We start from the raw sequence: 17,211 nt of genomic DNA on the forward strand, positions 1-17,211 counted from the left end.
GTTGTCACCCTTAACACAGGGATGAAAGGATCACCCGACACAGGGGAAAATACGTGACCAAGTGGTCAGAAGAAAGACTGCGTTTGGGAAAAGTCCTCCTTGAACACCTTCTTGAGAAGATATTACTGACCTGGAGAAAGGGCTCCAATCCCAGCAGAACTAAGGGTCCTCTCCTCCATCCACTCTCATTTGAGCCACAAAGATATCTCGAGTGAGAGTGAAAGGATGGGCTTTAGCCGTGGCGAGCCAGAGCTTCCCACAAACAGGGGAGGTATGTAACAGGGACATATCCCTGTTTAAATAAAGCAGCATCAGAGCTCTGAGAACCCATCAGAGAGATAATTGATTGCAGCCACTCAATTAACCACCTGGACTAATGAGAGCTCTGTAAAAAGCCTCATGTGAGACACAGGAGAGAGATTCCTGAGTTCACAATTGGGCTGACACATGAAAGCATGACACATGAAAGCAGAGTAGCCTGCACACAGACACTGTCTTGAGCACAAACGTGTGCTGAGTTCAAGACACCTAGAGACCTATATTTCCTGGACACAGAAGACACAGGAACCTGCAAGAGACTGACATGTAGGACCACCTGCTTAAGGTACCTCCTGAGACTTTGAGGTGATAGGCTAGTAATGGGAATATCCCTCCAGTCCTGCAGATAGGGTATGGGTAAGTAAGTTAACCCTTACAAAGGGATAGGAGTTTGTTATTTTGTTGTTTTTGTATGTTTTGCTCAAAAAAGCCAAGATATAATTTCACCCCAATCAGTCTCCATTATATGAACCTCTGCACACATCTCTTACAATGGTGCATAAATTATGCTCCTCATGCGGAGTCGTGAGGATGTTTTTCACCAGAGGGGGAATGTAGCCTAGTGTCCCTGGCTATATCCTTTCCACTGACCTCAACACTATGGGGGTCATGCACTAAGCTCCGTTAAGTCGTTTTTAGAGCGCAAAGTGCTCTTAGAACATGATGTTGCGCTGAACACAATGCACTAAGCCACGCAAACAGGCACTTTGCGCTCTAAAACTGACTTTTTTCAGGAAATCTTTCTAAGTCCAACTTTGCTCGTTTGTTATCCTGTTTGTGTTAAATTCTGCCCTTAAGCGGGATGCACTAAGCAACACAACATTAGCGTACGCGAAAGTTGCGTTCAACAGAACACATCAACTAAAGGTAGACGCAAAAAAAGCTGGTGTCCCAGGCTGACCCCGTGGCCGTCCCGAGGTCCCCACGGGAGTCCCTGGGTACCCGCGGGCCTGCGGTACCAATGTTGTGCCTACAAAAATAATAAACAATATTCATAACTAAATACACCCCCTAACACATACAGTACAAAATGTGCAAAATAACTATTATCCAGATATGGATAATAGATTATTTGCCCATTATTAAACACTGCATTAGCATACCTAAATAAAAAGAGAAGCCAGCTAATCCAATGAATACAAGCAGTAACAACATAGTTACATAGTTACATAGTTACATAGTAGATGAGGTTGAAAAAAGACGTAGGTCCATCAAGTTCAACCTATGCTAAATTTAGACAACAGATACTTTATCCTATATCTATACTTACTTATTGATCAAGAGGAAGGCAAAAAAACAACCCCATTAAGGGGAAAAATTAATTCCTTCCTGACTCCAAGAATTGGCAATCGGATTAATCCCTGGATCAACATCCTTCCCATGTATGCTTATTTGGTATATCCCTGTATACCTTTCCCTTCTAAAAAGATGCCCAACCTTTTTTTGAACAAATCTATTGTATCTGCCATGACAGTCTCCATGGGTAATGAATTCCACATTTTAACTGCCCTTACTGTAAAGAACCCTTCCTTTGTTGCTGGTGAAATTTCCTTTCCTCCAACCTTAAGGGATGGCCCCGAGTCCTTTGTACTGCCCGTGGGATGAATAATTCTTTTGAAAGCTCCTTGTATTGTCCCTGAATATATTTGTACATAGTTATCATATCCCCTCTTAGATTCCTCTTTTCTAATGTAAATAAATCTAATTTAGCTAGCCTCTCCTCATAATTTATTAATTTATTCCCCTTTATTAATTTGTTGGCTCTTCTCTGCACTCTCTCTAGTTCCATAATGTATTTTCTTAGGATTGGTGCCCAAAATTGAACTCCATATTCAAGGTGTGGTCTTACTAATGTTTTGTAAAGGGGCATAATTATGTTTATTTCCCGTCCATCCATTGCCCGTTTGATGCAAGATAAGATCTTGTTTGCCTTTGCAGCTACTGCATGACTTTGGGCACTATTGCTAATCCTGCTGTCAACAAGCACTCCTAAATCCTTCTCCATCAAGGATTCCCCCAATATATCTCCATTTAATTTGTAAGTCGCCTTTTTATTCTCGCATCCCAAATGCAAAACCTTACATTTTTCTGTATTAAACCTCATCTGCCATTTACCTGCCCACGTTTCCAGTCTCTCCAAGTCCTTCTGAAGAGAAATTACATCCTACTCTGATTCTATTACCTTACACAATTTAGTATCATCAGCAAAGATGGAGACGTTGCTCTCGATCCCAACCTCAAGATCATTAATAAACAAGTTAAAAAGCAGGGGTCCCAGTACCGATCCCTGAGTTACTCCACTCACGACTTTAGCCCAACCTGAAAAAGTTCCATTTATGACTACCCTTTGTTGTCTGTCATTTAACCAGTTTTCAATCCAGGTGCATATATTATTACTGAGTCCAATTTTCTTTATTTTGCTCACCAACCTCTTGTGTGAAACCATATCAAAAGCCTTTGCAAAATCTAAGTAGACCTTCAACTGAATTACCCTGGTCTAAATTCCTACTTACCTCCTCAAAGAAACAAATAAGGTTAGTTTGGCAAGATCTATCCTTCATAAATCCATGCTGACTTTTACTAATATTTTTGTTTTCCATTAGGTATTCCTGAATATTATCCCGTATTAAACCTTCAATTAGTTTCCCTACTATTGAAGTCAGGCTTACATGTCTGTAATTTCCCGGTTGTGATCTAGTTCCCTTTTTAAATATAGGCACCACATCTGCTTTACGCCAATCTTGTGGTACTGAGCCTGTGGAAATGCAGTTCTTGAATATTAAATATAATGGTTTTGCTATTACTGAGCTTAACTCCTTGAGAACTCTTGGATGTATGCCATCGGGGCCAGGTGCCTTATTTACTTTATTTTTTTCAAGTCGCTTATGAACTTCTTCCTTGGTTAACCAATTGTTCATTAATATGGAGGTTGTGGCTTCCTCCTGCGACACTACTATTGAACTTGATTCTTCCCTGGTAAACACAGAGGCAAAGAATTTGTTTAATACCTCAGCTTTTTCCTTATCTCCAATAATCTGCCTACCCATCTCACACTGAAAGGTCCTATATTTTCTTTTCTCATTTTTTTGTTATTAAGGTACTTAAAGAATTTTTTTGGGTTGACCTTACTTTCTATTGCAATCCTTTTTTCATTATCCATTTTTGCTAATTTGATTGCCCTTTTGCAATTTTTGTTACATTCCTTATAATTCTGATACGATGTCTCCGTCCCTTTTAACTTAAAGAATCTAAACGCCTTCCTCTTCTTGTCCATTTCCTCCCCTACCTGTTTATTTAGCCACATTGGTTTTAACTTATTTCTTTTATACTTATTACCCAAGGGTATACACTGATAAGTGTGCTTTTCTAACAATGTTTTAAAGACCGCCCATTTATCTTCTACATTTTCCCTGCAAAAACATCATCCCATTGTATTACTACTAGATTAGACCTCGGTTTATTAAAATCTGCCGTTCTAAAGTTTAAAGTCTTTGTTGAACCCAAGTAATCTGTTTTTTGATAATTTATTTCAAATGAGACCATGTTATGATCACTGTTACCCAAATGTTCCAGGACTTGAATATTTGTTATTACTTCTACATTGTTTGATATGACCAAATCCAGAACTGCCCCTCTCCTTGTTGGTTCCTCAATAATTTGGGTCATATAATTGTCTTTAAGCACCCCCAAAAACCTGTTTCCTTTTGTTGTAACGTTAATCTCATTGCCCCAGTCTATGTCTGGATAATTAAAATCCCCCATTATGCAAACATGACCCAGTTTTGATGTCTTCTCCATTTGCAAAAGTATTTTAGCTTCCACAATCTCACAGATATTTGGTGATTTATAGCATATTCCCACAAACATTTTCTTTATATTTTTACCTCCACTGCTAATTTCTATCCACAAAGTCTCTACATTTTCATCATTCCCTTCATAGACATCATCCCTTATAATAGGTTTTAGATCCGGTTTAACATATAAACATACTCCACCTCCTCTTCTATTTGTTCGATCCTTCCGAAACAGAGAATAACCCTCTAAATTAACTGTCCAGTCATGAGTTTCATCCCACCATGTTTCAGTAATTCCTATGATATCATACTGCTCCCTTGCAGCTATTAATTCAAGCTCCCCCATTTTATCTGTCAGGCTTCTAGCATTAGCAAGCATGCATTTAAGTTTTTTTTTCAGCCTGTTCTATTATCTTATCTGCTCCTTCCTTTCTGCTCCCACTTGGTTTAGTCTTTAGAAGTTTTCTAGTATTATCTGTATTTACTATGGGTGTCTCACTGCTTGTCAAACTTGCACTTGCCCCCATTCTACCTCCATACCACCTTGTATCCTCATCTATTCCATTTAGTTCATTATCTGTTTCATTCCCCTCCCCCCTCCATCCTAGTTTAAAATCTCCTCCAACCTTTTTAGAATTCTCCCCTCTAGCACAGAAGATCCCTCTTCATTGATGTGCAATCCGTCCATAGAATATAGATGGCACCTCTCAGACAAGGAGTCCAAGTGCTCTAAAAACCCAAACCCCTCATTCCTGCACCACTTTCTTAGCCATGCATTAACCTCCCTGATCTCTGACTGTCTCCCTGCGGTAGCACATGGCACTGGTAGTATTTCAGAAAATACTACCTTGGAGGTCCTTGCCTTGAGCTTTTGGCCTAGATCCCTGTAATCATTTTTTAGGACCCTCCATCTTTCTCTAACTTCGTCATTGGTGCCAACATTTACAAAGACCGCCGGGTCAATCCCAGCCCCCCCCCCCAACAATCTGTCTACCCGATCCACAATGTGCCAAACCCGAGCACCCGGGAGACAACAAACTGTTTGGTTCATGCGGTCCCGGCAACAGATTGCCCTATCTACCTTCCTAAGAACGGAGTCCCCTACCACCACAATCTTTCTTTGTATCTGAGCACCCTGAGTCCCCACTGAGCTGGAGGAACTATTCCACTGGCTGCTAGAGGAATTAGTCTCCCCACAGGCTTGCCATTTCTGCCCCAACATTCCCAATATCTTCACTCAAAGTGTCAAATCTATTGGGATGTGTCAGCTCAGAAACAACCTGCCTCTCCCTATTGCCCCTGCTTCACCTTCTAACTGTCACCCAGCTACCTACCTGCTCCTCAATAACAGCAACCAAGCTACCTACCTGCTCCTCAATAACAGCGCCACCATCTGCACCACTAGTCGAAGCAAGGGCCTGCTCAGTGAGCTCTAATTCCCTTTCAAGATTTCCAATGTCCCTCAGTATTGCAAGTTGCCTCTTCAGATCAGCAATCTCTGACTCTAGAGAGACCACCCGCTCACACTTTTCACAGCAGTATGCTCCTTGGAACAGCTGCTTCTAGTGCACATACAGGTGGCAAGATGTGCATTGAGTGGCATTTTCAATCCTGCTCATTCTAGCAACTATGAAGTTTAGAAGTACTAACAGTAAACTGTACTTCAATAAACTATACCTTGTTTAACCGCTTCCTTGTTCAAACTGCTTCTGGTTCTAACTGCACACACTTTAACCAACCAGCACTTCAAAGCAACCACACAGATCAGTCAGTACACGCAAGCTCAGGATTCGTTAGAAGCCTCTGTTTAAATAGGGACACCCATCAGGTGTGTTATGTTATCAATTAACTAACCCCACCCACTGCAGGTGTGTTAGGCCAGCCAATTAACCAACCACACCCACTCTGCCTCAGGCAGGAGAAAGGAAAAAAAAGTTACAGGCTTCAAATTACAGCACACTTTAAAAATAGATTAACCCACTGCACACTCCCCAAAAACAGCCACCCGTGCTAGTATACCCAGTACTTCCCTTTCCTTCTGGTTCTAACTGCACACACTTTAACCAACCAGCACTTCAATCAACCACACAGATCAGTCAGTACACACAAGCCAATCAACCACACAACATCAACAATGAATTAATTAAACCATTAACCAATTAAACCAATTAATTCCTAAACCAACTCAAAATGAATAGTAACACTAACCAATCAAACCAATGAATTACTACAAAATTAATGAATGTAAACATTAAATGACAAAGAAATACATTCAAACAATATCTGAAATAACCATAAAATGCATTAGCTAACATACAGTAATACAACATTAACTACAAACGAACACCAATCGCAAACATTTTATTACATTAAGCAGGAAAAAAACAAACAATCACATCCACATAAGAAATTGAATTTAAAAAAACCAACAGCAATACCACAAATTCTCCCCAAATATTGTCATAATAATGTATTAATTGTACCCGAAAGTGGTATAGATTAATATATTATCAGTCAATGTGCCTCCCCCAAAAAAACAAAAAACAAATCCAATGAAAAAACCTGTAAAAAGAGACATTTACAAACATTCAATTTATTATTTACCATTAGAAGCGGTGGCCCTCCGACTCCTGGGGTAACAGGAAGCTCACGTACCTTGAAGGCCTCCAACAGCATCCAATGTCATCCGCCATGAAGATGTGGATCAGGTACCCAAATCTTCTTTTTTCTTTCTTTAATAACCTTCTTCTGTCTTCATCTGTCACCATTTCTTGATCTTCTTTATCTTCTATCTTCATCTGTCAATCCAAAAAACCCCATGGTAAATTCCAACCGATGTTGTCTCGTCGTCTTCTTGGGCTCAAATGAGGCGTCACGGCCTTAAATAGGGCTTGTGACGTCACATTTAGCCTCAAAATGGTTAACAGCCACCTGTTTGGCTGTTCAAACCATGTTCCGACTTTAATTTTTTATTTTACATGACGTCACTTAAAGGGAATGATGCCAGCCAATCAGAATGGCTGTGCTTCATTTGCCTTTAAGATGACTTCACTAAATCCAAGATGGCCGGCATCACATGGTATTTCAGCCAATCAGAGTGTGGAATTGGTTCCCACGATCTGATTTGCTGAAATACCATGTGACCCCCTCTTCGTCACGTCATCTTAAAGGCAAATGAAGCACAGCCATTCTGATTGGCTGGCATCATTCCCTTTAAGTGACGTCATTAAAAAAAAAAATTAAAGTCGGAACATGGTTTGAACAGTCAATCAGCTGGCTGTTAACCATTTTGAGGCTAAATGTGACGTCACAAGCCCTATTTAAGGCCGTGACGCCTCATTTGAGCCCAAGAAGACGACGAGACAGCATTGGTTGGGATTTACCAAGTAGTTTGTTTGGATTGACAAATGAAGATAGAAGATAAAGAAGATCAAGAAATGGTGACAGATGAAGATAGAAGAAGGTGATTAAAGAAAGAAAAAAGAAGATCTGGGTACGTTATCCGGATCTTCATGGCAGATGGCATCGGATGCTGTTGGAGGCCTTCAAGGTACGTGAGCTTCCTGTTACCCCGGGAGTCGTTGGGCCACCGCTTCTAATGGTAAGTAATATATTGAATGTTTGTAAATGTCTCTTTTTACAGGTTTCTTCATTGGATGTGTTTTTTTATTTTTGGGGGGAGGCACATTGATTGATAATACAGTATATTAATCTGTACCACTTTAGGGTACAGATTAATACATTATTATGACAATATTTGGGGGGCATTTGTGGCTTGGTATTGCTGTTGGTTTTTTTAATTTCAATTTCTTATGTGGATGTGATTGTTTGTTTTTTTCCTGCTTAATGGTAATAAAATGTTTGCGATTGGTGTTCGTTTGTAGTTAATGTTGTATTATGTTAGCTAATGCGTTTTATGGTTATTTCAGATATTGTTTGAATGTATTTCTTTGTCTTTTAATGTATACATTCATTAATTTTGTAGTAATTCATTGGTTTGATTGGTTAGTGTTACTATTCATTTTGAGTTGGTTTAGGAATTAATTGGTTTCATTGGTTAATGGTTTAATTAATTCATTGTTGATGTTGTTACTGCTTGTATTCATTGGATTAGCTGGCTACTGTTTTTATTTACTTTATTTATGTAAGCTAATGCAGTGTTTAATAATGTGCAAATAATCTATTATCAATATCTGGATAATAGTAATTTTGCACATTATTGTACTGTATGTGTTAGGGCAGAGGGGGGTGGGGGGGTCGTGTATTGATGTTTGTTAAAAAATTTTTTAATATACATGTGTTTCATAGAGTAGATGTGCAGTTGGTCTCTGGAGCTGAACAGCATTGGTTTCAGGTCCGAGGACCCCATACTTCAGGAGATACAGGCCCCTGTCACGTGACCGGGACATTGAAATTCCGCAGGGGATACCAGCACCCCATAACGGGGCCTGTATCTCCAGAAGTAGGTGGTCCTCAAACCTGAAACCAATGCTGTTCAGCTCCGGAGACCCTCTGCTCATGTACACTATTATTCAAATTTATTTATTTTTAGTGTATAGAAGAAAATACCAGATAAGGAAGAAAACCAATCCAAAGAAACCTTGGTGTGACAGAACTTACACAAGGCCGTGTAAGTTTTTCATATATTCTTTTATTTTCCCCACCCATATATACACATTATTGTCTATGCACCTCCAATATATGGAGTCTGCTACATAGACTGTCGCCTCCGACCATGGTGTCGTCCACCATATTGATTACCAGTCCAACAGGACATACTACTAACTACCTTTTTCCTAAAACTGTGCTCCCCCATCCTCTTTTTGTATTATATTGCCAATAAGGGTCCTGGATAGATCCTGCTGGGGTTCTGAGTCACAGGAGGACAACTTAAGAACATTACTCTCAGGCTGTATAACATTTCCTTTTTTACATCCTATACACGCCATATAGAGATAGCGCCCGGGTACTTTCTCTAACCCATTTAGTGTATGATCGTCTGTAACAGCCTTGCATGGAGATGGCAAATCTCCATGCAAATGTTACATGCAGCTTTTTTTTCTAGCAGCTAGCGTATGTGAAGTTTATAATGCTAGCAGGGGGGAAAAAAGCAACACGTACGCTGTGGGTGTTTTGAGCACGTACGTTAAAAAATGGGCTCAAGGCCTTAGTGGATAGCCTACTATATGTCCTAATAGGAACAGTCAGCGGAGCCCCCAGATCTCCTGTAAGACCACAGGTGAGCTAACAGCACCAGAGTACACCTATGTAGCTACCACATCTCCTGTGGGGGTGAGGGGGGGTTGGGGTGGAGGTGCTACACATACATACATGCATAAACCTTTGAACTAGGATTTTTCTTAATCCCACCTGTGCCAGCCAACTGAACCATAGTTTATTTATAAACATTGGTAAATAAAATATTTTGTGGGAGGGAGAATGAAAAATGAAACTACACAATCCCTTTTATTATTTAGGACAATTTATGATTCAAATGCATATCCATTTATGTACGTGTTTTTGTTTTACTATAGTAAATGATGGTTATACAAAGAGCCCATTGTTTTGACACTTTGAATGCTCATCCGAGCAGTTATATATTTGTTTTGCCATTTTAGTTGGCGTTATGTCAAGCTGTTAATGTGCAGTGGGTAAATAACACTTACAGCTGATCTTTACTTTAATACCTTATGTTTCAGCGCTCAATACAAACAATATGAACTGATAGGCACAGCATGTGTTCCTTTTATTTTAGCATTAGTTTCCTAAAACAAATATATAATCTCTGGTACATTTTTATATATTATTAACTTTCTTTCCATTTGCCATAAAATTATCAGGTTATGTTATTACTTTAACAAAATAAGATCTTTGAATCTGTATTCAATATATATACATATATATAGTTTTGTTTGTTTCACTATAGTCCATTTTATAGGGTTCATTTATATAGTGCATAGCAATGGACTGGTGTTTTGCAAACACAAAAAGATATTCTGCTGTTGCAAATAGTAATTTTACTCCAATATTTAAATGATCTCTTAAATGTTTTCTTTCATATGACTTTAATGGAAAGAAAACCATATTGTTTCCACTAATTCCTGTGTAATGTTACTTCAGTAGTCCTTTACCCTTTTGATTTAGATCAAATGTAAATAATTTAAGATATACTGTAATAGGGGTATTTATTAAACTGCAACAGTACCGACTGGGGCACTATCACATGAAACCCCTACTGAAGTCAATGGGAGTTTCTGTGCAATAGTACTCCCATCCACAGTATAATGAGTACCCTCCATATGTGCTCAGAATATTGCATAATGCTATTGTATTCCTAATGTAGCGCACTTTCCCCCACCCCCTGGGAGATGTGTGGCTACGGTGTGTGTGGTGCAGTGCAATACCTGTGGCTCACAGGAGGCCTGAGCCTCTGCTGCCAGGAAACTGTGGTGTACCTGGATTGATGCTCGGTAGTGCCTCCACCTGTACGGGATTCTATTTGTAGAATAACCCTGTTACAGGACCCGCATGCAATAAAACACATACGTACAGTAGTAAAAAGATAACCCTTACTCTCCAATACGCCATTCCCCACCCTGGAGTCACAATTTCCCAAAGTACCTGATGGGCCCTTGGGCACCCAACCACACTGGTGTCCACAAGATAATACCCCACCCAATGTGTGGTATAGCGCTGCCCACACATGTGTTTGTTGGTGCACGTGTTGCGTTGGGTACCTGCCGAGTGATCCCACATCCAGGCGCGCAGATGATGCCGGTGATGCTGATAGGATCAACGGATCCGTTGGTGAACTGCGACACCTCCGCCTCTACGGTGGGTGGGTCCCTCATGGATGGTACCACCTTTAATAGTCTCTGTAGCACTTATGGATCATCTGATCCCAGATCACCCTGATCCAGGATGCAGTCACGTCTTTGCTTTGACCTTATGCTCTGGTTCTACAGGGGTAGTGTCCCTATCTATCGGCCTGTCCCTGCAGCAACCACAAGCTACACAGGGGAGTCGGGGCCTAGCTGGGGCCTAACAGGAGGTATCTAGCCTAGTGCAGATGCCACTGCATCTTGTCCCAGCTCTGACTGGCGTGGTCTCAGCGTGAAATGTGTCTATATTCTGTGCAGGGGAAAAGCTGCAGCTCTATTGGCTTTGTAGTATCACATGGCTAGCAGCCCCAGTGGCTGCTGGGTGTTGTAGTTCCCCTGCAGAACTTCTCCTAGCCCAATAGGCTGTTAGCACCACATGGTACCCTCCCTAAGGCTCATGGGACATGTAGTCCCCGCTTAGAGCCTCCCTAATTCACAGGCTCTTTCTAAGGACACTGCGCATGCGTTAACTCACACTGTGCATGCACGGCCATCATAACATGGCGGCGCGCTGCAATGTGAGCTGGCGGAGCCTCTGGCAATGCACTCGCCTGCCACACGCTGCCTGACTCCCCCGCATCCCTCTGCAATGCCATCGAGGTAAGAGGAGGGGAACCGAGGGACCAGAGGTGACAGGTTACACTAATATCATTCTATGTTGGTTAATAATTACTTCTGTAATAGCCATATTTTACTATCACTCGAAGATATAATAGCTTATTACGCCTAATTGATAGCAGTTTTCAATATACTGTAAATTGTATTGGGTTTTGAATGTTGTGTTGGTTCTAATACAAAAAAATGTCTAGGTTAGTTTGTCCTGACTGGTTGTGCCAAGACTCGATTTGTTCAATTGTGGCTTTGGTTTTGTTTAAGGGGGGGGGGGGGAATCCAATTTATGGAAAAGAAATAAGCAAAAAATGTTAACATGGCTTAATTAAGCAGAAAACTGCTTAAAATAAACTATAAAACTATAAAAACAATTTGGAACCTAAAATAATAAAGGTGAAATACATTTATAAAAATGCTTTTAAAGATATGGCGAGGAACAACTAGCCCCTTTAGGAGGTGCCGGTATCCCTCTGCTTTGTTTACATGTCGCGGTCACATGATCGGTGTAGATGTGCAGGGGGTCTCGGGAGCTGAACCGCACTGGTTTCAGGTCGGGGGACCTCCTGCCCCCCGAGATACAGGCCCCTTTAGGGGGTGCCGGTATCCCTCTGTGTTAAAGACCCCGATCACGTGACCGCGGCCTGTTAAACCAAGCAGAGCAGAGGGATACCGGCACCTCATAAAGGGGGCTGTATCTCGGGGAGCAGGGGGTCCCCGGACCTGAAACCAACGCGGTTCAGCTACGGAGACCCCCTGCACATCTACACTATGAATAAAAATGTATTTTAAATAATTTTTAATGTGCCGATGTTTGCACAGAGAGAGCAGCGGTTCTCTCTCTGCTGCAAACACATCTCGCCAGGGGACGGCCTATAGTATCATTGATGTGCATATACAGTACTGTATGTGTATGTTAGGGGTTATAGGGGTTGTTGTTATACAGTATATACTGTATATATACAGTATATACTGCATTACAATTCATGAATTTCTCGGCTTCAAAGACAACAGCTGGCAAACGCCCCCATGCGTTTTTAAACAGCATTGCAGTATTGCAGCCAGCGGGAATAAAATGCTTAAATCACGGGCGCGATATAACGCTATATACCCCGGGAGAAAACGACACAAAACCGCAGATAACCGGGATACTCCGAAATTCGCGGAGCTAGCCAAGTAAGAATAAAGTTGGTCGGTAGTGTAGCTTCGTGTTCTAGTTTTTGTTCTAAACAATTTGGGGGTTTTGTTCTAAAAAAATGTAAGGTTTTGGTATCTACAGGTTCTGGTTGGTTTTGATTTTTAACACCTGGTTTTGCCAAACTCTAGTTAATAAGGCACTATATGTTGACGAATTGTGTGTCCCACAATTATAACATATGTACATGTAGTGCTTTGCATTTTTGATTGTGGTTATGTTGCAAAATGCAGGTACTGTACCGTATTCTTTGATCACATTGTTAATAATGAAAGAAAAACAATATTGCGCTATCCTTTTGCACTTCACTTGTGCCTGTAGCATATTCTATGACACTGTATGTACATGGCATATGATTAGCCTCACATTCATGAATAATATCTTCTTCATAGTCTTCCCATGTCCTCTAATATCTGAAAATATGCTTTCAACCATATTCTGTTGTATGATTCTTGCTGGTCATTGAATCATATTTTACCAAATTGGACACAGAATGTTATCCTGGTTCATTCTTTACTTAAGCACAGTAAATACCATACAACCCGCCATTTATTTTAATAATGGACTGTATTTTGTATTTTTTAATATTTCTCAATATCTGAAGATAAAATGTATTATATATCTATTTAAACAATCCCTTCCATATTAGATTTACTGTTGGCCACAAATCAATTCACTATCAAACTATAGATTATTTTTATTACATTAAGATATGGAATTATATGACACTGTTGTCTACCTTCAGCTACATACAGTAACTGAACATTTAATATTTAATGTTTAGTGTATAGGGCTTTCAAAACCTTATACTGTAGATTTCTTCTTTGTGTGTACTGCGACAGTATGCTCAAAGGAGAAACCAATGAAGTTTCTACAACTCTAAAAGCTATACTGTATATGTATCTAGAAGGAACTCTTATAGTATTTTGATCTGCTGAAAGGTATCCCAACCTACAATGATTCTGCATTTCTCCAGGACCAATACGACTTTAAAAGTAAAGCCAGAAATAATCTCTGCTCCATACAGTGTTTTCAATGCATTATGCTTTTTTCTTCTTACTATTGTCCATTAATTGTCCCTATAGGCAAATATTCAGAATATAGTTTAAGTATCCTTATATAATTAGGTACTTAACATTGAACAGAAACCTTTTTTTTGTTATTTGTTGTTTTTTTAAAGCAAAATCTATTTATTTTTGTAAATAAACTTTAGCTGAAATAAATAAAATGTTATTTTCTTTTTCTAAGGGAGTGAACCTTTACAAAGTGATGGAAGCTGGACATTTTATTTGCTCTGCCTTAAAAAAGAAGACGAATTCAAAAGTGTCCCAAGCCTCTTTCATGCCATGAACTATTATTACTGAAGCCGTCTGATACATTATATATCCGCAAATGCATTAAACACCATGCACTCTACATTAATTTGGAGTGTTAAGTCTAACATTTTTTTAATCATATATTGTACATGGAAATATCAGATATATAACTTATAAACTTATAAACTTATAAAGTTCATGCAAAATTGCAATCCAAATTAATTTCAAGTAGAGGGGTTATGCATGAAGTATCACCATCATCTGTATTTGCCAATAGGGTGAGTGTTGGCATCAATGATCTGTTTGGAGAGCAGGTTAGAGGAGGGATTGAAGGAAGAGTAATTTGGGTTTGGGCCAATACTATAATGGAACATATCCCGCTTTTAGTAATTGTGGCCTTATTTTTGTGCAAGTTGATCATGCCCATTTGGTGTGAGGATTTTTATCATAGAGATATCGGTGTATATCGGAAAATCGGATATCGGAAAAAAAATAGAAACTTTAACACACAATGCAGGTGCAAACTGACAGTATTCAACAGTTTGCCAGTTTCATTTATGTCCCTTTGAATGTTTTCCTGATTGCATTTTAGAGTGCACCTAAAATTGATATTTGCAGCATATTTAACTGTAATAATGTCAAACTAATAAATGCTTTAAAGTTTTGTAAGTGTTCTGGTACAAAATCTATTGCCACTTAGATTGCAAACATTTTATTTATTACAATATATTAAAAACATATTTTTGTCCCTTAAAATGTTTCATTTGTTGGATCTAGTCTGTGTGATGTCATCCTGTTATTTATGTCAATGTTTTACATCTCAATTGTGCATTTCATGAGTTTATTTATTAAACATTACAATTAACAAATGTGACTTGATTTTTGTAAATTACTGAAATAGTGTCTATAATATTGTTAAAGCACCATTATGTGCCCTGTGCCATTTTGACTACTCTCTTATCACTTTTATCTTTCTGCATCTTTGATATACTAGATCGTTCTCTATTCCTCCTTGTTACAGGATTGTGGACTACCAGGAACATCTAGAATTTTCAACAAAAATTATTTTATTTAATTTTAACATTTCTAATAACATATACAATGTCAACATATATTTGATTCTTGACAGCAATAAAACAAACAAATTAAACAGGAACAGAAATAAACAGCCAAATAAATCAGGCCTTTCGGTTCTCGGGATCTACAGTACTTACAGAGATCCTCACCTATCTGGAACCCTCTCTATTAAAGGCTTAATTGAAAATAGCTGGTTACTTGATTGACAGCACCTGGGTTCCCATTGTTGGAAGTGGATATGTATTAATTACATTTGGGCTCCGTCACTAGTTGTCACACACAGCACATGCTTGCTCACGTGTGTGTGTGTGTGTGTGCATGTGCGAGGGGTTACAAAAATTAAAACAATGGTGGGCACTGCTCCAGCTCAGTGAAGAAGATGAAAAAAGAATCTGGTGCTAAAACAGGTAGAAGGGTTAACTGAAACCCCAAAGATGAATACACAAAGACAGAAGCACAGCTTTATCTGAAATGTTGTGCTTCTGTCTTTGTGCACACTACTCTGCATAATAATTTATTGTTGCATTTTTGGTGATCAATCGTTTGCTTTTTCTTGAGTTCGTCACGTTTCTTTATATGTGAAAGGGGTTAACAAGAACTGACTGCCAAGATGTTTTACTCACCACCCCTCAGGGCACTACAAATGGGAACTTTATATTACATCCCAATCATGCTGCTAGTCCAGGACTAATTTAAGGGTCTACACTTCAGGAGTAACTGGTGACCTCGAAGAATATAAACAATAACAAGAACCCAATTTAGCAAAACGTGTCCCAAGATGACGGCAATGCCTTTAAAGCTAATGGTTTTATTTTAGAGATCAAACACAGCACTTATTAAATCTTAAATGTAACAAAAATTGCATAAAGTAGGTCAGACCATTTTATAGAAAAGAAAGAGACTGTCCTGCGCTCCGGTGGTTGGTCTCAGCACCCGTAGGTGTCAGTGTAGTCACTGGAGGATGGAGAGTGAGGGTGCAATAGGGGACCTCTAGATAAATCAGAGTCTAGATAAATCAGAGTTGGGAGGGAAATCCTTACCTATGAAGACTCTCCGATCTGGGTCCTGCTCTCCTCTTCTCTCCGGTATCCCGCGTGCAGCCTTCTGAGAAGTTGAATGGAAAGAAAAAAGATCCGGCACCACTGCAAGTGACAAAGCCTGAATGCTTGTCACTTGCATTGGCGCCGGATCTTCTTTCTTTCCAGACCATTTTATAGAATAAAACAGATAGACCTATACTTTACTAATAGAGCTGTTGTAGACAAGCACCTGAAATGTTTTGTAGTAGGTTTCTCCTAGGGGACCATTAGAAGGGAATATGGCACACGCACACGCACACACACAGTTTTCCCAAGATGAATTTCCCCTTTTGCCTCTCAGAGCAGAATCTTTATAACCATAAACTCTTTGATCTAAGAGAAAGCGTGGAGCCCTTTAGGAGTATATATTGAAATTCATTTGTAATTTTACCTTGAACAGGAACTCTTTCATGACTAGATATTTGGGAGAGGAGAATTCTTGAATTTCCAATTTAATCAGGGAGAATAAAATATGTAGTAACTCTCTTCCATTAGATTTATGGTATACAAGAAAACTGGGGCGCTCCTCACAATTATACACACTGATACCCAAAATCTAGTTGGAGTTCAAAGTGGATGTAGATAGGCGGCAATGATGCACATAAATAATAAAATCATGCAATACTAGCCGCTGGTCTTTGCTGCTGCTCAGCCGGTAACGGATCTCCCACGATCCTCACACAGTATGAAGACACAATAAGGCGAGCGCAAGCCAGAAAAAATAAAAACAGAAACAGCAAAATGTAAGTAACACAATAGCCTAAAATGCTAAAAATTGAATGAGTGATGGGAGGGGAAATAGGATGGAAGGAAGTAATACAAAATCACTCACACGGCCATGTGTGAGTGAATACACATCACAACAAAGGTGGCTATAGCCTACAGCTTGCTTCATTGATCACTGGTCCTGACGGAGATCTCAGGAGAGAAGGAGGGGAGAAC

At 39.6% G+C, this 17,211-nt stretch overlaps 1 protein-coding gene across 1 annotated transcript in view; it reads left to right on the forward strand.

Moving 5' to 3' along the window:
- The window catches only part of HMGCLL1 (3-hydroxy-3-methylglutaryl-CoA lyase like 1), a 214,200-nt gene extending 199,347 nt beyond the window's left edge, over positions 1–14,853 (forward strand). The window contains exon 10 of the mRNA XM_075594829.1: positions 14,046–14,853. Within this exon, the coding sequence (XP_075450944.1) occupies positions 14,046–14,147 (102 nt within the window). The 3' untranslated portion in view covers positions 14,148–14,853. The remainder of the gene's footprint in view (positions 1–14,045) is intronic.
- Positions 14,854–17,211: the final 2,358 nt, after the last annotated feature.

Source organism: Ascaphus truei, chromosome 4 (assembly GCF_040206685.1).
Source record: "Ascaphus truei isolate aAscTru1 chromosome 4, aAscTru1.hap1, whole genome shotgun sequence".
Taxonomy (NCBI): Eukaryota; Metazoa; Chordata; class Amphibia; order Anura; family Ascaphidae; genus Ascaphus; species Ascaphus truei.